This window comes from Eumetopias jubatus, unplaced genomic scaffold, assembly GCF_037043125.1.
Source record: "Eumetopias jubatus isolate StellerSeaLion01/CBP00866 unplaced genomic scaffold, mEumJub1_p1.0 scaffold_4, whole genome shotgun sequence".
Classification (NCBI taxonomy): domain Eukaryota; kingdom Metazoa; phylum Chordata; class Mammalia; order Carnivora; family Otariidae; genus Eumetopias; species Eumetopias jubatus.
The window spans coordinates 59,103,310-59,124,787 of record NW_028274810.1 but is presented as its reverse complement, the minus strand read 5'-3'; the positions used below and the strand labels follow the sequence as shown (position 1 = coordinate 59,124,787).

Genomic DNA, 21,478 nt, shown 5'->3' with positions numbered 1-21,478 from the left:
CACTGGGGCCTCATGAAAAGGGATGATCTGAGCTGAGTCATGAAGGCTAACTAGCAAATACATAACAGTGAAGAACATTAGGCAGAATGAAGCAAAGATGCACAGGGAAGTGAGAAATCAAGGCCTGCTATGGGAAACTTCAAATAATTCAGTTTTGTGGAATGGAGAAAGCAAGGGTGGGAACAGCAAGGCAGTAGTCTGGTGGTCGGCATAGTCATATCACTAAGGGTGTTTTAAGCCCTGCTAAGGATTGGATTTTTTCCTGAAGGCATTGAGGAACAATTGAAAAGTTTTAATCAGGGATTGATAGCATCAGATTTCATTTTCTAAGGTTTTCTATCAATAAAAGATAAGCATGGAAAGCAGTAGCACTACTGGGAAGATATGTAAAGGAGTTAATTATACAGCATTTTAAGGGCTGTGGTAGAAGGTATGGTGCATGTTCTAGAAGTTCAGAGGAGGAACACTTAGACCCAGGACTGAAGACTCAGCCTAGGCTGGAGAAGTATTTGAGTTATCTGGGGCGGAGAAGCTGGGAAGAATTTTCCAAACAAATAGGAGTAGGGCAAAGGCACAGAAATGTGCAAGAACTTTTTTTTTTTCCCCAGAAGACTGCAAATGATTTTTTTATTGCTGGAGTGTAGAATACTAAGGGTAAATGTATGAGAAATAAAGCTGGAGAGGAAAGTACCTTCAGCATTCCAGTCTTCCTCCAATTAAATATTGCTTTAGACTAGAGCGACCGTATATATACCAGGTACTTTTTCAATTTCTTTTTACCTTTTTTGTTATAGAGAATTTTGAACATGCACAAAACAGAGTAGATCATGAACACCCATTTACCCATCACTCATCCCCATAACCACCAACCCATGCCCAGGTATAAGTGGAGACTTTGGATCTGAACGATGTGTAATTACTTACTTTGGCATGTTCTACTTCTTTAACACTACTGCAGATACCTGGGTAGGTATTTGGCAAAATATAAAGGAAGCCTGACTCATATTATTGGTTCTACCTTTCTCCCATTTACTTAGGTCTCTCTGCTCCCTGGTGTGCAAATGGACATACTCTGCAGAGAAAGGCTGGGATGACAGTTTCTGGAAGATGATCGGATTGGAAGATTTTGTTGCAGATAATTACAGCAAAATAGGTATAAAGCAAACAATGAAAACATCTGGAGAGTAATTATGTGTATGTTCATATAAGGATATTGTCTTTTTTTTTTTTTTTTAATGAAATGCAAGGGGTGCCTGGGTGGCTCAGTGGTTAAGTGAATGACTTTGGCTCAGGTCATGATCTTGGGGTCCTGAGATCAAGCCCTGAGTCAGGCTCCCTGCTCAGTGGGAAGTCTTCTTGTCCTTCTCCCTCTGCCCTTCCCCCTGCTTGTGTGCTCTCTCTCTCTCAAATAAATAAGTAAAATATTAAAAAAAAAAAAAAAGGGCACCTGGGTGGCTCAGTCAGTTAGGCGTCTGCCTTCGGAACGGGTCTTGAGCTCAGGGTCCTGGGATTGAGCCCTGCACCGTTCCGGGCAGTCTACTTCTCTTTCAGTCCGTCTCTCTGCTTGTACTCTCTCTCAAATAAATAAGTAAAATTAAAAGAAAAGAAAAGAAATGCAGAAACTCTGCCCTGTTTTTCTAAGAGAAATGAGTCCATTGTGTTGGGTAGACCATGACTAGTAGGCCCTTGTTTTGGGTCTCATACGAACTGAGTAGAGATGTGGAAGTGGAAGTGCAGACTGTGGAAGTCTGCAATGAAATACAGAATTGTAGACATTGAGCTAGATTGAGGGAGACATTCTCATAGAGTAGCTGGGAATAGAATAATCAAGGGGGTGTGTATAGATTGTTTCCAGTCAGTATTAGGAAGGTGCTTTGTGAATTACGTTCAAGGAGCCAGACAAGGCCATGAACAGAAAGAAAAACAATTGAGATAAAAAATGAGAAGAAACAGGAGTAAGACAGTAACTACAGCATGAGCCAGTAGTTCCTGACTAAGGCCACAGAGTCCCAGACTTCTAGTTTTATGTGACCAGGTAATAAAGGTGTGGGTGACTGGTCGGGGTTTACTTGGGGAAAGAATTGAGATGCTAGGTACATTTATATAACAATAGCTGGCATTTGAAAGTTTAAGGTTTGCATGTTCATTTCACAGGAAGTTGTTTATTTCCTGTAGTTACTACTTGCAATTGTAGTAAGCTGTCATCAGGTAGGCAATTACCCCTAATTAAATAGAAATCCTTTTGTACTGTTTAGTGTTTAGGCTAAGACGTTGTAACAATAAAAGTGAAAAGGACAGTGGGTTAATAAACAAGATGGAAGGTAATTCCCTTTTTTATGTAATAGAATAGAGGGAAGTGACTTTCAGGCCAGCTCTGATATTGTCACAACATGGCCTCCAACCTTGGGTCCAAGTTAGTTACTCCAGTTCTCCTCAGTTCCCAGTCCGTGAGTGGGAGGAATGAAAAGGACCAGAGGAATCCATCCACATTTTCCTGGAGAGACCATAACATGGACATGAGCCACGTCATTTCTGATCACATCCCATTAACCAGAATATGTTCCTAAGGCCCCACAAGGCTGCAAGGTGCCTGAGGAATGTCGCCATGGGCTGGGCAGCCATGTGTCCATGCACGTGGCCAGCTAAAATTTGAGAGTTGTGCTGTTAAATATTGGCAAAAAACAGTTGTCTGCTACATCTTGTAACTGCCCATGCTAACCGAGTCATGTGGTAGGTCATTTCAGGTTCCCCTTTCTCTGGGGGAGTCCTCATGACCCATCTATTAAAGGGCAAGAGTTTCAGGATAGAAACATGAAAGATTCAAGTAGCACCTATCCTACTACGTTGCAGATAGCCTCACTTGGTTGTCTGTGGTCTGTTCAACTACTAATTGCTAAGTCTGGGGAAAAGAACAGTCAGAGTAGTATGCAGCAAGAGCCATTCTGGAATTTCTGTGGCTCCATGGAAATCATTTCTGGATCTGAGCTGGTAGAGAAGGGGAGGGGCTTGGGGCCACGGAAGAGAAGAAAAAAGCAAAGCATCGATCATTCGTCATCAGCTATATTCTGAGTCCTTTGGTAGGTGATTTATGTGCATTATCTCATGTGGCCCTCACAAACCTGTTGGTGTAATTGCTATTCCTATTTTATGGATGGGAAAACCGGGATTCAGTTCCTTGTCCACTATTAAGTTGTCGAGTCAGTATTAGAACTAGGGTCTCTAACTGCACAGTTTCCTGTGAAAGCACACTGACTATCGGGATATACGAGACTGAGGGAGCTGGTGTGGCTGTGTGGTTGGCCTCCAGTGGGATTACGCAGTGGTCCAGGATTTAGCTCCCAAAGTCAGCATCAGCCAGACTGGAACAAGTGCGCATACCTGAACATAAGAAAAGCATGATGGGGTCTGAGTGGATAAGTGCAGTATAACTTCACAGGGTGTAAAAAGGTGTTAATACCCTAAGTCATATGATGGTTGGCTTTAAAATTCTGGGTCTTCCAGCCATTTGGAGGCAGCCGCTTGGACAGCAACTGGGGAATATGGTCGGTCTTTCATTCTGGGGGCTGAGTGAGCTGGCTAGAGGCTGGCGTGTTGGGACTCCTGCCATCCCGGCTGGGTTTTTAGACAGGGCTTCCAGTTCATGAGCAGGAATGAGCAGCCACATAAGAAGCCAATGCTAAACCGAAAGCTTCTGGAGGGCAGGGATCAGTGTACCTTACCCTTGAGTGTCTCGGCACAGGCAATGTTGATAAATATCTGCTGGTGGAATGTGTGAGACACAGACACAGTTGCTGGAATGGAGACAGATGGCAAGAGTGAAGAGAAAACTGTGGCAAAGGGATGTCCTGGGTGTCTTAGTCCACCAACGCTGCTGTAGCAAAACACCATAGACTGAGTGATTTACAACAATGGAAATTTGTTTCTCACAGTTCTGGAGGCTGGAAAGTCCAAGATCAAAGTGCCAACAAAGTGAGTTTAGTTCTGAGGCCTCTTTTCTTGGCTGTTGCAGCTGCCTCTTACCGTGTGCTCACATGACCTCTTTTTTGTACATGTGCAGAGAGTGTGCACAAGAGAGTGCTCACTAGTGTCTCTTCCTCTAAGGGCACAAATCCTATTGGCTCAGAGCCCCACCCTTTTTCTAAAGATTTATTTATTGATTTTAGAGATAGAGAGTGCAAGTGGGGGAGAGGGGAAGAGAGAGAGAGAGAGAGACTGACTCTCATGAAGACTCCCCACTGAGTGCAGAGCCCAACACAGGGCTTGATCTCACGTGAGATCATGACCTAAGCTGAAATCAAGAGTCAGACACTCATCTGACTAAGCCACCCAGGCACCCCAGGGCCCTACCCTTTTGACTTCATTTAACCTTAAATACCTCCTTACACACCCTATCTCCAAATATAGTCACGTTGGGGATTAGGGCTTCAACGTATTAATTTTGGGGACTCAATTCAGCCCATAGCACCAGGGTATTAGTGCATGGTCATTAGAGCTAAAGCAGAGCCATCAAGTCCTGAGTCCCCACGCTGCTGTTCTGGAGGCACCCCATGAGCTTGCTGCCTTGATGGAGAACCATCAGGACTGAGTGCCAAGAGAAGGTTTTTTTTGTCTTGTAATTGAGGGGTTATAGGCAAGATGGGTCTAAAACACTGAACTGGGAACTAGAGTGGTTCTAGTTCTGGCGCTAATGGTGTGAACTTAGACTGAGTCTCATCATGTTTCCATATAGTCTTACCTGTGAAGGCATAATTAATGGTAGCAATGAAAACTAATAGCTTACTGCTTCTTGGACATGATACTATTGCATCTTAACCATTATCTTTGTAAATTTTTAAAACCGTGTAGTAGAGTTATTTTTATTTGTCCACTTCTATAGCTGAAGAACCTGAGGGTCAGGAAAGGGAAAAAATGTTTAAATGATGGTTGCACAGTTTGCAAATGGTAGAGGCAGAATATAGACCCATGTTTGGATGATTCCAAATCCTGCTCTAACCCTTTTGCTATATTGACTTTCAATTAATAATATTCATTGTGTGCCTATGAATGGTAGGCGACGTAAATACTAACCCTGCTTCCTTTTCTATATTTCAAGCACATTTTTCTGTGCTTTCCCAGACCTTGTTGCATGTAATTCTCATAATCCATGACAAAAGTAATGTTACCTTGTTTGCAGATGAAAATTTGGTGAGTAATCTCATCTAATCCCATGCAGAAGTAATAAATGCTAAGTCAGGATTGAAACCTTCCCAATGGGAGTCCCTAGAAGGAGCTAATATCTTATTGGAACACAAATTTCAACTTCAATTGCTTGTGCCCCCCACCCCCTAAATTTGGTTGTTCCTTCTGAGTGTTCTCATGGTATATTGACCATATCTTAGTATAGTATACATTGATTACCTGTATGTGTCTTGATTCTATGCTCCTGTGAGCTCCTTGACATCAGGATTTTCACTAATTTACCTTTGTGTCCTCAGTCCTGGCATAGGGGATGGTACACTTTAGTAGCTCAAATACTATGTGATTAGTAAGTGAGTAAATTGACTTGAGATGGCTGGTCCTAGTCGGATGGCACTTTTTGCTTTTAAAAGCTATAATGATATTTACTGATTTTAGTAGTATTTTCGGTGACTTGGGTCCAACCTCAACTCTGATTTTTTTATTTTAACATTTGGTGCTCCCCCCACCCTGACACAAAACCCATGTTTAATTATTATGTTAGGTTTGCTAATAGAGCAATACCTACAGGAAATATTTGTTAAAAATCCATAATGTTAATCTAGCAGAAAATTTCCAGAGTAACTTTATTAGATTTAACCTCTTAAGTTAATGGATTTTTAATGGATGTCCTAAGGAGACATATCATTAACCAGAATATTGCCATACATGAATTAAAACTTACCCATTCATCAAAATTGTGATATTTCCTTTGATCTTCATTTCTGGTGACTTGAACTTGTAGTTTCCGTCTGATCTAAAAGTGGAAGATAGTAAAGAGTTGTTAACTCTCAGTTGTGACTTTCAGAGATTGCTCTGGAAGATACCTCCAGAGATTCTTCAGTAATTTTTGTAACTTTGAGCAATGAATCTCGGAAGCTTCCCCGTGAAGTGTTAAACATTTCCAGTGGACTCATTGCCCGTCAAGATGTGGGCAATAAAGTGCAAAACCTTTTAACAGATTTGAGCAGAGCTTCATGGATTTGAGCATTAATACAATTACCATAATTCGCTCCATGTGGAGCTTTTAGCCAAGTCTTTACCAGCCTTCCTGGGCTTATGCAGTAAATAAATGCTTTCCCTGAAAACTGAACACCTCAGCAACTGATGGTCTTACTGAGGGATATTTATGAAATAAATTATTGATGGAGTGTAAGTTAAGGATCAAATGCAATATTTATATGGTGCATTTGAAGGACAGGGGAAGAAATTTACAATGTTTTGAGTAACTTACATGCAAATTTTCAAAGCTAAAATGTTACCACCTAATGCCTTCTTTCAAGGAGCTATTTGGATGGTTTGATTGGGGAACATTATACAAAGTAAGGATGAAGAATAGTTTTGTGACTCAAAAGAATACAGTAGACATTTCTTCACAATTGAAGCTATACTAACGAAACTGTTTAATGTTCAGAGTTGATGGGAAACACTTAAACTCGGTGTCTTGCAGGGATTCATCTACCCATAGTCCAATAAAATAATCTGTGCCAGTAAACATTGACCTTCAGTTCCATGTGAATCATCGGCAGGTCACCCATCTAATCCTACATATCTATCAAAAGCAAACAGGAAGGAAGAGAGCAGTGGGGAGAAAGGACCCTTAGGAAGACAAGCAGCATCCCACCTGCTCTCATCCATTGTCCAGGCTGTCTTTCAGCATGTCCCAGTTGCCCTTTTACTTCCTGAGAAGAATGCTTCCCTGTGTTACTGGGGCAGGCCACTTCATGGAAACTCGTGTGCACATCACAGCTGAATTATAGACTGCTTATTTGCATTACAGTAAGGGCTTTGTTATGTGCAAGGGTGCAGTGTGCTAGCCTCCAGATCATGCATTATGTGGCTTGAGGAAAACCAGGCAAAAAAGAGACTTACAAGCTCAGGTAGAAGGAGTTACTAACTTAAGTGAGAGGCAAAGTTGAAGATATGCACGTGTGAAGGAAGACCGTTCCCTAAAGGGAGGAAGGCTACATTTTTGAACTTCTTTTCTCTCCCTCTGGAAGACTGTGTTTTAGGCACAGGGCACTGGCTACTATCTGGCACATAATAGATACTGACAAAATACTTGGTGAGTGAGTGAATATATGTTCGAATGGAGGAGTTGATAAACAATTCCTTTTTTGGCCTCAATTGTCCAAAATACTGACGCACTCTCCATAAATTGTTTTGAATTATGTGACATTACTAGGTGACAGACGGTGATTTCATTTCATAATTTCAGTGTTCACAGTTCTTTTTTCATGAATATATTTGCCACTTAAGAAAAGCCTCTGTGGAAGACACACCACAGCCCTGAGTGATAGTTGCAGTCCAACCTCATTCTTGTAGCATTTCTCTGTGAGACTTCTGCATGACAAGGAATATTTCAAACTCCTTCACAGAAAACAAACAAAAACCAAGCAAACTTATTTTAAGATTAGGACTACCACTTTTCCATAGGGTCAGGTAACCCTGAAGTTAACTAAAGCTGCATTTGAGATATTTTTGTCATGTAGGCTTCACACTGGAGGTAAAGAATCATGACTCATCACAAGTATGTGTTGAGGACATTGATGGCCCAATATTCACCACTGGTCTGCTCTAAAGTCTAAACAATAGAGCACAGTTCCCAGAGCCAGCTGAAGCAAAGTGCAGTACTGAATTAAAGAGCACGGGAGGGATATCCTACCTCTTTTCTGAACGTGGCTAGACCATGGGACCTGCATGACACTCACCTAATCTATTCATTGGTAGGCCAAGGAGCTCACACAAAGAACGAGACCTGGCTGGGCTTGCTTCGGCATTTGATCTGCTTAATTCACAAATTGAAAGAGCCCACTGGTCTGGGTCTAGGTGGTTCAAGAAGAGAGACCCATGCCAAGCCTGCACTGATTCCATGTAAAGGCAGTGGCACTCCTTCCTTGTGAACATGGCCCCAGGGAGGTTGGTTTTCTCCAAGTCTCATGGATTAGCTATCTTCAGCTAATCAGCTAATCTAAACCAGTGATCTTCTTTGCATGGATGGAATATATAAGAGTATACAAACATGAGATGAGAGTATTCATATGAATGCTACTGCATCCTGAGGGAGAGAAGAGGAAATCCCCTTATGGAAACATGACAAAGGGGTTTCTACCAGTGATAGGCATCATGGCTGATGTTGGGAGCCTGAATCCAGGGATATCATATCATCCATGCTTGTGGGTATTATAAGAATCCTTTTATGGCCATTAATACTCAGTGATCTGAATTGTCCTAATAGAACCAGATATGTTTGCAAGGATTTATCCATTCATTCCTTAGAATTTGAGACTTTTCATTTAGAATTTTGCTGAACTGCTGCTCCAGCTTGGTATCATGAGATGTTCATGCTTTTTTTAGTAATATGTTTTGGGAGATCTGGGGAAATCTTTGGCCACAGGTAATCCCAGCATTTTCTAGGATCTGTGGATCCTTTCACACCACTGTCTCCCATGTCCTGGGGGAGGCCATCCCTCTGGGTGCCCTGGACTAGGCTTTGTCTTTGCTCTTCACCCTGAGTCTTTGGTCTTACCCCACTTTTTTTATTACCCTTCTCATTCCTGTCCAGGTAATAGAATAAGGTCTTTTCAGTGTCTGAGGCAAATTCATATCCTCTGAATATTGTACTGTCTTATTTTATCTTTTTTAAAATAAAACTTCTGCCTAATGGAGAATGACCTAGAAGTCTTCATGTTAGTGGTCCATCCAGTCATGCATCCATCCAAACAACCACACTACTGAGTGCTTCCTCTGTGCCAGGTGCTGGACTAAGTACAGGAGATATAAAACTACTCATCATGGTCTATGCCCTTGGGCATCTCATGTCTAGAGGACAGAGGCAAATAAATCAATAATCTCAGTATTTTTCTTGCTTTTCAATAAGTCTAGATATGTTCCAAATACTGTGGGCAAGCAGAGCAGAAAGTCAACTGGCAGTGGTATCAAGGAAGTCTTCTTATGAGATGGCATTTGAGATGTCTAAAAAATATTAGTGGTGGGGCACCTGGGTGGCTCAGTCGTTAAGCGTCTGCCTTCAGCTCAGGGCATGATCCCAGGGTCCTGGGATCAAGCCCCGCATCGGGCTCCCTGCTCGGCGGGAAGCCTGCTTCTCCCTCTCCCACTCCCCCTGCTTGTGTTCCCTCTCTCGCTGTGTCTCTCTCTGTCAAATAAATAAATAAAATCTTAACAAAAAAAAAAGTTTAAAAAAAAATATGAGTGGTAGTTTACCAGGCAAAAGTGGTAAATGATTTTTAAGGCAGAAGAAACATCTCAGGCAAAGGCATGGAGGCACAGAAGACTATAGGTGTGCATGAATTTCTGGATGTGGCTTGAGCATAGTGGACCTATGGTGGGAAAGGAGAGGGGACTGGATTTAATTTCTTTTTTTAAGTATTTATTTATTTATTTGAGGGGAGGTGCAGAGGGAGAGAGAATCCCAAGCAGACTCTGTGTGGAGTGCGGAGTCCCATGTGGGGCTCTGTCTCACGACCCTGAGATCATTACCTGAGCTGAACTCAAGAGTCAAACACTTAACCAACTGGGGCGCCTTTGGGCACCTGGGGCACAACCCAGGTGCCCCAGAGGGACTGGGTTTAATTTCTAATGGGGCTTCTATCCTTCCTTAATGAGTCACCAGTAGGAGACTCAAAAAGATTTTCTCCATGCCTCTCAAGAGATGGTTCTAATGATTACTCCTGCCCATGCTGTAAATAAAATTGTGGGCAGTTTTAGAAGTTTTGTAGCTCCTATGAAGATGTGTGTGTGTGTGTGTGTGTGTGTGTGTGTGTGTGTGTGTGTGTGTGTGTACATGCACGCCCACCAGGTCTGTTTCTTTCCTCTAATCACATACAGTACCCATTACCTACCTCCCTACCATAAAGTTTTGTTGTGGAGCTGAAAGGAGATATCTGATAGCACAGGAGAGTGGTTTACAAAGCCTGGAGACCTGTTAGTTGTTATCATTTTGAAATGTATCTTGGCACCACAAAGACAAGGATCTTTATTCTCTCAACATTTCTGTTCCCTCCCTCTTGGGCCTGAAAAAAGTACTTGTGCTCTCCCCACCCACCACTGCCACTCTTAGATTCCCAGAAGTACTGTTTCAGTTGCTAACCCTTCCAGGAATAGCCCTGTAGAGCCAGGAGGGCAAGGGAGCAGTGATGACCACATCATGCTGTAAGGTAATGGCTTTCAGAAGGCTTGCTGTGTATAGGTTTCATGGAACTGCTCTTCCTTTCAGTATGGCATCTGGAAGATAATTGGAAGCCCCCCCAAAAGTGAAATCAGCCGCCAACTTCTCTTACTGCTGGGCAGAGAATAGCAGAGCTGAAAGGGATCATAGAGATTTTGCTCTCCTGTCTTCATTTTATAGATGAAAGCCCAAGATTCAGGATGGTAGGGTGAATTTCCTTGGTCTTGGAGCACTCTAGTGATAGAGCTGAGACCAGAAACCAGGTCTCCTGACCCCCAGTCTGGTGGCTGTTCCAGTACTCTGTGCCACCTTTCCTTGTCTTACCTTTTTAAAAAAATTTTGGTCATTTAACCAATCTTGTTACCATCATTTGAAAGGGACTAAGCACCAGAAGAATGTCTCTGAGGGACAGGCTTACATATGTGAATTCACCCAATTGAGTGTCTACATTTCAGCCTTGCAACTGCAGGAATTGGACTTCGCCCAAGCAACCAGGGATCATTGGATCTAGGAATATATCAGTCAAGCTCCTAAGCTACTAATGCAGTTAAACTAAAATCATTAAATACTACATTAGTTGTTGCCTATTTTAATGGCTGAGAATTGGTCATCCGTGTCAGGCCTGTGTTCGGATGGCTCTGTCATCTGCAAGCCATATATGCTCTGCCATATGTATTGTTGGGTGAGGTACTTGATTTTCCTGAGCCTTAATTGGTATATTATGAGGATTAAAGTAAGTAATGCAGGTAAAGATCCTAGCACATAGTAAGTCTTCAAAAAATGTCCCTTCTTACTATCTTAATAACTGTTCATTCTTCTGAACTCAAATTCCTCCCTAGGTGATAGGTCATGTCTGCCAAAGTCAGTACCCCATGAATAATGCCATATAATTACTGCCAACTTCTTCTGACTTTGGGGAATGCTTTTTTTTTTTCCTTCTGAGCTCTACCCTTGGGTTCACACAGCTTTTGTTCCAAGCAGCATATAATAAAATAATCAGACTTCTGCTTCGAAATCATAATCACATTCCAGTCTTACCTCCTTGAGAGCTTACATTGACCAGAATTATAGGTTTTCTTAAATTCTTCAGCACCATAACTGGCAATCTTTAGCTTTTTCTCATGAACAAAAGGGCACACATCCATAGGCAAATAAAAAATACAGGATACATAGGTGATAATTAGCTAAGAAACTCAGTGACTAATATTCCTACAGTGCTTTGTGACTTTAAAAGAGTATTTCTTTTCATGCACTCTCACACTGATTTCCCGTCCGATTTGAAAAATGGTTTTTATTCCAGATTTACATTTGGGGAAACCAGAAGTTAGAAGTTTTTGAGTTAGAAAGACCTATAATTGAATCCCAGAATCACCACTTATTGACTCTATGACCTTGTGGAAATCACTAAGCCTCTCTGAGACTTGATTTCATCTATAAAACAGGTGTAGGAATACCTACCTTGCATGGTCTTCATGATGGAGTGGTGATGTATGTAAAGTGTCTGACTTCTGGTAAGACCCCGGTAAATAGTAACTACTAAATTAACTGACATGAAGGATTTAATACTATGTAAAATATCATAGTGATAAAGAGAGCTAATATTGGGCTCCCCTAATGTCAAATTCCATGAGCAACCAAAAAAGACTTTTGGTAAGTGTATCCACAGGAAGAAAAACCAAGAAGGTTGGGTTAATGGCTTGCAAAGATTGGATCATATTAACGATTTGGTTAAAAAAAAAAAGAAGAAGAAACACTCTTATTTTCCTTCTTTGTTCTCACTCATTAACTTAATGCTAGGGATCATGCTACCTGTAGGAGAATAGTGATGAACCAAAGCCGACAGGGTTCCTGCCTTCCTCTAGTTTTCAGTGTAGTAGAGAGTGCATTAGTCCATCAGTCACAAAATTAAGTGCTGAGATAAATGGTACAAAGAATGGGTCAAGGGGGCCTAAAGAATGCGTATTAATGGGATATGGCCTTGTCAGGGAAACTAGGAAATGTTTGAGGAATGGATGTTTAGAGGAGGTTGATATGCAGTAACTCTGAAAAGAGGGCTGAGAACAGTGTTTCAGGTAGAGGGAACAGCATTTGCAGTAATTGTGGCAGGAGGAAGCATGGTGAAGGAAGACCACTGTGACTAGAGCTGAGAAACTTGGAACAGGTTGCAAGATGATGCTGAAATCATTATCTCAGAGGACTGGCTTCATTCAGACTGAGTGTGGTTGAGAGAAAATGGAAAATTTAAGGAAGTATTTTGACAGTCTCAGTCAGTGTTGTATATTCATGCTCAGCTGGGTATTCACAACTAAGAAAATAAGTTGCAGATGTGATCTTGGAGCCCCTGAGAGCAAGATTGAATTGCTGCTCAGATAAGTTACTGCTCCCAGCTTTCCAAAATTTTGACCCCTAAAAATGACCTGTGCACTTCATGTTAATCACACAAGTTATCTTGGTTGTGATTGTTATGCATATAATTGTAAAAGAGGATGTCATTAGGAAGTCACACAGGTTCACTATGAATGAATTCTGCTAACCTAACCTCAGATGTTGTCTGTTCTTGAAATTGCTTTCTCAGGAACACTCTCCTTTAGATTGTTGGGCATAGTTGAAGCTCCAGTAGCACGCAGTGCTTACATCTTGTCCGTCTGCTCTTATATCCTCAACTAGACTGTTTGTGCTGTCTCCTCTGCTCAGCATCACCACTAAATAAAGGCTGGCTGGCTGGCTGGGGGAGATTGAGATCCAACACAGAATTCTTGATTTGCCCACACAACCCAGCTACCTAATATGTTCCTCTTGTTGTCTCTTCTATCTCCCATAAAAGGTACAGTAGCTCTCCTACTTGGTCAGGACCCAGACCCAGAAGTTATTCTTGATGCTTCTCTTTCTCTTTCACCTAGCATTCAATTCGCCAGCAAGTCCTATCTTCTTGGCTCCAAGATGAACCCTGAATTAGGCCATTCCTACCCCTTTTCACTATTACCATCCTAGTTCAAAGTACTTTCATCTCTTGCAGGGTTCATGTACCAGCCTCTTAATTGGTTTCCTTGATTATGTTCTTCCCTCTGATAATCCATTCGCTACCATAGTTGGATTATTATTTTAATAATGTAAATCAGATGATGCTACTCTCATGGCCACATTCTTCCAGTGGCTTTCTATTACAATTAAAAAAAAAAATCTAAATCCCTTGACATGCTCTTCAAAGTCCTATGTGATAGCTCTCTCCTTCTACCCTCTTTCATTTCTTGCCACGTCCCCACGTATTTACTGTCCAACCACAGTGATGTTCTGTTTCTCAAACATTTCTGTTATGTGTAGCCTTTGCATTAACTTGGCTCTCTGTCTGCCATGGCTTTTCTAAAAATATTGACATGGTTATCTCTTTCCCTTTGTTCATTGCTCAGTTTAAATGTCATTGGAGAAGAGCCTCCTCCGCCCCTGAGCTACCACTCCCTTCCCTGCTCCAGCAGTATTGTTGCTCTCTTGTATTTTCTTCTTAGTACTTGTCACTATCTTACTACCTTATTCTTGTATGTATTTATGTGTTTATCGACAGAATAGCTGTTCATTAAGTATTTTTGAATAAATAAATGAGTTAGAGTTTTAGAACTGATAAAATGGCATAGAAGAAATGTATCTTGTGTGCTATACATTTTTTAGGAATTTCTAGCAGTTTTCTCCTAGTTAAAATAGAAGACCTTGGAATGAGTGATGCATTCAGAATGGATTCCCAGAGGGCTAAGAAACTACCTCAAAGACTGTGGATAAAGAACTTCATCTCAACTCCTTGTGAGCCCCTGGTGGCATGGCGCGTGGCATTCATTGCATTTTAACTTCCCCTTGATAATATTTTCAATCAGCAACTTGGATGAACACATAGAGGACTTGCTGAATAAATATGTAAATGATACAAAGCAGGGAACCATAATTAATACAATTAAATAACATAATTCAGAAATTTTTTAAAGATTTTATTTATTTATTTGAGAGAGAGAGCGAACATGAGTGGGGGTGGAGGGAGAAGCAGGCTTCCTGCTGAGCAGGGGAGCCTGACATGGGGCTCTATCCCAGGACCCTGAGATCATGACCTGAGCCAAAGGCAGGCACTTAACCAACTGAGCCACCCAGGTGCCCCTCAAATTTTTTTTTAAAGAACAACAGATTAGCTTTGCGCAGTGGCAGTATCGTAGCCAATGAGGTTTATCCGAGGCGCGATTATTGCTAAAAGAACAACAGATTAGAAGGGTAAGTTAAAATTAATGTGAATTTTTATCAGGGTATGTCTTTTCATTAAAAAATGCATGGAAGGAATGGGTAAAAGATTTGAATATATATTATAAATAAAAGGGAAAATAAAAGGACAATATATCTTTTCTAAAGAAGATATACAGATGGCCAACAGGTACCTGAAAAGATGCTCAGCATCACTAATCCTCAGGGAAGTGCAAATCAAAACCGCTATGAAAAATAAAAAATCACTATGAGATATCACCTTACATCTGTTAGATTGGCTCTTATCAAAAAGACAGGAAATAGTAAGTGCTGGTGAGGATGTGGAGAAAGAGGAGCCCTCATGCACTATTGCTGGGAGTGCAAACTGGCACAGCCACTGTGGAAAACAGTAGGGAGGTTTCTCAAAAAGCTAGAAGTAGAATTACCAAATGATCCAGCAGTTCTACATCTGGGTGTTTATCTAAAGAAAACAAAAACAGTAATTCAAAAAGATACACCCCCCCCCCCCATTTCACTGCAGCATCATTTACAATAACCACGACTTGGAAGCAACCTTAATGTCCATCAGTGGAGGAATGGATAAAGAAGATGTGGTGTGTGTATGTGTGTGGACACAGTGGAATATTATTCAGCCACAAAAGGAATGAAATCTTGCTGTGTGTGACAACATGGGTGGATCTTGAGGCCATTATGCACGGTGAAATAAGTCACTTATATGTGGAATCTTCAAAACAAAACAAAACAAAATAAACAACAAAGCAGCTCATAGATACAGAGAACAGATGGTGGTTGCCAGAGGCAGGGGTGGTAGGTGGGTGAAATGGGTGAAAGAGGTCAAAAGGTACAAACTTCCAGTTATAACAAGTCCATTCTGGGGATGTATGTACAGTATGGTGATTCTAGTTAGTAATGCTGTATTGCATATGTAAAAGTTGCTATGAGAGTAAACCTTAAAAGTCCTCATCACACACAAAAAATATGTAGTAAGGTGATAGATTTTAACTAGACTTAATGTGATCATTTCACAATATATACAAATACCAAATCATTATGTTGTACACTTGAAACTAATATAATGTTATATGTCAGTTATACCTCAATTAAAAAAAATGAAAAACAAAAGTAGCTTCTCAGTGGTGTATATGTAATCTCAGTAGTAGCCTAAATTTCTTAGAGAATGCTTGATTGCCAAGGAGCAGTGAACCAAGTACGTATTTGTTGAGTACTTATTATGTACCAGTCACTTCCATATGCTTTATAACTATTAACTTATTAATCTGCTTAGCCAGTCTAGGTAGATACTCTTATACTTTACTGATATACTTTACTGATTAGGAAACTGAGGCGCAGAGAGGTTAAGTAAGTTGCTCAGATCACACAGTAAGTAATGGAGCTGGAGATAGTTCTTCTCTAGAGCCTGCATCTCTGACCACAAGGCTGCAGAGCCCCTTGAGGCTGGGCTGCGTTAATATAGCTGCAGTGTTCAGGTCAGGATTAGCAAGAGCCTCAGTTCTGGTCAGATTATATCTGAAATTCTCTGTCCCATTCCAGGCCTCACATTTATAAGGACCACTGACAAAAAAAATAATAATAATAAAAAATAGTGTATCTACAGGGGAATGACCCAGATAAAGAAGATAATTTAGATCTGGTGAATGTGGGAAATAAAACAGTTGACCAGTCTGGGGCTGTCCAACCTGATAAAATCACCTGCCCAAAGTCAAAAACATTAATAAATGATGGCGCTCGATTCTAATTCAGATCTGTGGGCCACCAAAGCCCCTCCTCATTGCTGACTCAAGAAGCTAACAAAAGATGCAAGCCCAATTCCGAGGTTCCTTCTTCCTTTGCTCTGAACTGGCACAGGGAAAAGAGGCCTGAGGATAGGGCTTTCAGAGGATTAGAGTTCTCTTGGCTTCTCTGAAATTCCAGGAGGAGAGTAAGTAGACAATATGACACTTGCAAAGCCACATGCTTCATTCACATTAAAATTCACAAGTCAGTTTGGATTTTTTCCCCTTTACGGAATGTTATTAAGTAGAGACTTGCATCTGGATCCCAGGTGGACATCTGACCTCTTGCCATTATTACCATCCACAAGAGGTCATTTAGTTGAGTGTTCTTGGAGAGTGGCCATTTCCAGTGGCTGCCTTCATCTGCCGTATGCGGCCTGTCCTAGCCGCTGCCTCTCCAACTTAGCTTTTCTTGGGCATGCAGCCGGTAGGTGGTGACCTTGGTTTCCAAGGTGGCCCTTATCCCCAACTTCCTAGCTCCTCTGCGATGCCCTTCACCCCAGTCCTGTGGATTTTGATTGTGAGATACCCATGACCTTTTCTGTTTCCCAGAACGCTCTAACCTTTCTGAGAATCCACATCAGAAGGCTGCTGCGGTCAGGTTGGCAGGTCACCGGTTGACTAATGGCCTCTTCAAGGTTTGCTGACAGATACTGCGTTGTTGTGAACCCTATTGATCCCAGAAGTTGGCCTGCTGCACATACAGCCTCTGTGGGCATGAGGAGGTGGTGAGTCACGGCCCCACCACCCCTACCACGCATCTGTTCTCATGGCAAGGAGAGCAAAGATTATCTCTTTGTGGTATCGTAAAACCTAGAAAGACATTAAAAATTCCGTTAAATTTTCATACGCTTTTAGCTGTTGAAATGTACAATCTATTAGGAGGGGAAAATAGCCTCTTGCAGTTTTTTTTCCCCATTGCTCTTACTTCAGAGGCTACTTAAGGGACCAGGTAATGATCTTACAATATTTATTAATACTTCATGTTCTGCTTCCTCCCCCCGTTCTTTTCTACCAAAGACTATGCATCTGTCTTTAAACTGAAAGTACAGAAGCTGCCAGGGGATCTTTAAGGTACAGAGTTTCTGCAATGTCTTATGTTGTCCTATTACGGACCTTGTATGTAGAGATCTTGGAGCTGCTGGGTGGGGATATCTATTTTTGAAATGCACTTTGGGGTAATGGAAAGAAAATGGGTTTTGGAGCCAAATAGGTTTGAGTTTGAATCCTGGTGCTGCCATTTATCAGCTGTGTGACTAGTATTAAGCAAGCTATTTAACATCTGAGGGTCTAAGTTCACCTACCTGCCACATTGAGAGAGTAATATCTGAGTAATACCTGGTAATTAGGATGACTGCACATAGATACCTCATAATGTAGGCCTCATGGGAAAAATCTTGTCTAATCTGAGTACTTATATTATTTTTAGTTTATCCTAATTTTTCTGAATAATTTATTTTCTCTTTCTCTCATGGGCATTATATTAAGTAACTGACAAGATAGCCCTCATCCCTTTGGCTGCTTGAAGATTTAAAGCAAATTTGAGACTCCTCTGTAGTGGATTTTTAAGCCATTGGTGTATATGTTTAACCCTGTCTCAATTAATTTTTTTCCCATCTGTGGTTTTATTTAGCCTTTAATCCCACTGACCTTATTCCATCTTCGTGTACTAGTTATAAGCTCCCTCAAATATTTTCTAAGACAAGATAGCACGTAGAAGAAAGTCTAGAACGTAGCGGATGCTCCATAGATATTGATAAATGTATGAATGACTGAGTGTTAGAGAATACATTCAGAGACAGATGCTTCAGAGGACAGTCAAAACAAGGTAAAGAAGGTGAAGGCCACGAGTTCCTGCCTCCAAGGTATTCAAACAAAGACCTGGAGAAAGCAGTGAGAAGTTGGAGCCATGAGGCTAGAAAGAGAGATTTGGAAGCCATTGGTGTTGATGGTAGTAAAGCCAGGGGTACATGTAGAAGACTCTAGCCCCAGAACAAAAATGGATCTGGAGGACAGGAGTCTCAGCACTTAAAGGCCAGGCGCCTGCTAGGGATGGCGCTAAGGAGTACTGGGAGAGAAAAAGACGGGGAGGACTGAAAACTGTCTATTGGATAAAGTGACTTAGAGGCCCCAGGGAAAGCCACCCACTTTATTATAGTAACAGTGGGGGCAAAAGATAAGGGTTGGGGAGCAAATGATCATTTCATAAAAACTACAGTAAACATTTACCAGGCATTTACTAGATGCCAGACCTGGTGCCAGGTGCTGACTGTGGATTCACATGTAGTAACAACAATGTTTTGAGGGAACGTTATCCCTTCCCCCTCTTTTACAGAAGAGGAAGATTGAGGCATAATGAAGTTAATCACCCAGAGTCCCACAGCTGGCTAGTGTGGATTCAAGCCAGGACAGTTGGATGCCAGACTGAAAATACTAGCTGGGAAAACAGCCACATTTAGACATCTCTGTAAGAAATCTGGTTGGGAGGAAAAGAAAGGGAAATGGAGGCAGTGACTAGAGGAGGAAGAAGAATAGTTGAAAGTGGGTGGAGTTTCTTGTTGCTCGGTTGGTTGAAGATGAGAGAGATTTGCTCAGGCAGCTCTAATTGCTGGTGGGAAGGTTCGGGTAGTGGAGCGATAGGCTGACGATACTAGAGAGAGGAAAGAGAATTGCTATGCTGAGTTTCCAGAGAAGGCAGGAGGAATTTCTTCTAGAAAGAAGTGGGGATGTAGTTGTCCTGTTGCACTACGAAAAAGGTGATGAGTGCAGACCTGGGGAGGAGGGTATGCTCGGAAGTGGGAAGTGGAGGGAGCTCCCTTTAAGTGGCTTCTGTTTTCTGTGTGAAGTAGATGAGATGATCACCTGAGAGTGTGGTAGAGAAGTAGGGGAGTTGGAAGTCTGAGAAGAGTGGAAAAGGTTTAAGTAGAGAATGGGGGGGTGGAGCAGGAGGACTAGAGAAACCTTGGAGGGTTGTTGAATGATATTGACAGTCTTGCTGAGGGGTTGTCATGAGTTTATCATTAATCTGCCCTGTTGTGTGATTGTCCCCTGCCATGCACAGCCTTCTGGAAGGGGCTATTCAGTTGCTGTCTTGTTCATCGTCCATCCAGTTCTGCGAGCCTGTGATGCTTCTGCCCTGTCTCGATCGGCTCAGTTTCCACCTGCCGGCAGTTCTGTGTTCCACATGTTGTCCACGCACTCTCTCCATCTTAAATGCTACTATGTTTGGGTTCCTGGAAACTCCCACCTGGACTGTGCAACAGGCTTCTTCCTAAACTTCTCACTGAATGGAAACTTGCGTTCTTCAACCCATTCTGTACATGGCCACCAACATGCGCTTTTTATAATAAAAATCTAATCCCGTGACTCCCTAGCATCAACCTTCCCAACTTTTCCCAGTGCTCTTAGGGGACAAAACAGAAGCCCCCCACCCCCCACACCATGACCTCCCCTTCCGGCACCATTCTTCCCTCTGATCTCTGTCTTCCAGTTCACTGCCTTTCTTTTAATCTTCTGCACCTAACCCCCTCACCACACGGCTGGCTTTTCTGGTCTTATTGTCTTGCCTCCAGTATCAAGTCTATGTTGCAGACGGAAGAAGGGCATGAACAAACGGCAAAGGTGTGTGTGTGTTAACTGAAGCTGCTTCCATTTTGGGATGTTCCTTTGGACACCTCACCCAGTCACTTCTGTGTATATCTCATTTTAAAGCCAGAAGTATATCACATGAATACCACCATCTGTAAGGAAAAGGTAAGTTTTTCCCTGGTCGCACTGCAGCCTCCAACAACATCAGAGTTGTGTTATTAAGAAAGAAGGGGAGGGTGTGCGCTAAGTAGGCAACTTAGTCTCTCTGTCGTAGATGCGGAGGTGGTTTTCAGGTGAAGAGCTGAGGAAAGTGTATTGCTGATGGAAGTTACAGCCTAAGTAAAAGCTCAGAGCTGACTAATATGGTGTGTGCAGCAAGGAGTTGCTGGAACATTGAGTTTGGGGCAGGAAGAAGACGTGAAGCTGGAGAAGCAGGCAGGGACCAAATTATACTGGCCTTTCTGTGCCATGATGAGTTGCTTAAACTTGATCCTGTGTGTCCATGTTCTGTAAATGGGGTTTCATGACCTAAGTGGTGTCAAGCAAGATGGTCCAATGAGTATGGAAAGCAATTTAGAATTTCTATTTACCTCTATTTATTTCATTCTTTTTATTTTTATGTATGTTTCACGATACACACGTATGCCTTATAAATCCACTAGCACATGCATATAATTGATAAGTAATATGTACATTGGGAATCCATGCTGAAGACTTTTTAGTGTCACGCACACTTAAAACGTTTAGAAACCATTGCATGAGGCATCAGGGAACTGTTGAATTTTAAACAAGGAAATGACATGGTCCATTGTGCCATTCTTTTTCCTTTAGAATATAATGTTTTTTAATTTTTAAAAAAATAATTTCAGAGTGTTAGTATTGGGAAAGGGACATAGCAAACATGTACTTTGTTTTAGAAGGAAGATAGCTAAAGGTCAAGAAGGTGAAATAATTAAGGACGATCTCTGAATCAGGTTGTGGCAGAGCTGGGGCTCAAACCCAGGTCCCGTCTCCTCAAGGTCCTTTGTGTGTTTTTCTGGCAGGATTCTTTTCTCTTCCTGATGCTCATCCTCTTTCTCTGCAATTACTTTTCTTGCCTCATCCAAACCATGGACATGTGAGCACCAAGAAGGGAGTAAGGGTGTATATTTTTAATAAACATAAACGCCAACAAAATAGAGTGGTGTGGAAATGAATTACCTGCTTCGCTCAGGGTTCTACAAACCTAAAGTCTCGGGGCACAGATTCCCACAGGTTCTCTTTCTGTGATGCTCAAATCATCCACAGTCCAGCTCATGGGAAAGCCCTTTGCCATTGTCCTTGCCATGCTAACAGTCGAAAGTAAGAGACTGAACTGAACAGGTTTCTGACTTGGGAAGAGAGGCTGTCCACGGGGTGCACTGCTCACTTTAGTGCAGCTCTGTGCATCGGAAGAAACGGGCGTTCCCATGGGAACGTG

At 41.9% G+C, this 21,478-nt stretch overlaps 1 protein-coding gene and 1 pseudogene across 10 annotated transcripts in view; both read left to right on the top strand.

Annotated features, from left to right (window-relative positions):
- FGGY (FGGY carbohydrate kinase domain containing) overlaps nucleotides 1-21,478 on the top strand; it is a 418,161-nt gene that overhangs the window by 151,490 nt on the left and 245,193 nt on the right. For all 10 annotated transcript variants that reach the window (XR_003609898.2, XR_003609900.2, XM_028106807.2 and 7 more), the window contains one exon: nucleotides 1,038-1,153. Coding sequence is in view for 8 of the 10 variants with exons in the window: in XM_028106807.2 (XP_027962608.1) it covers nucleotides 1,038-1,153 (116 nt within the window). In the remaining 2 variants the exon portion in view is untranslated. The remainder of the gene's footprint in view (nucleotides 1-1,037; nucleotides 1,154-21,478) is intronic.
- On the top strand, nucleotides 14,570-14,693 carry LOC114212195 (U4 spliceosomal RNA; annotated as a pseudogene).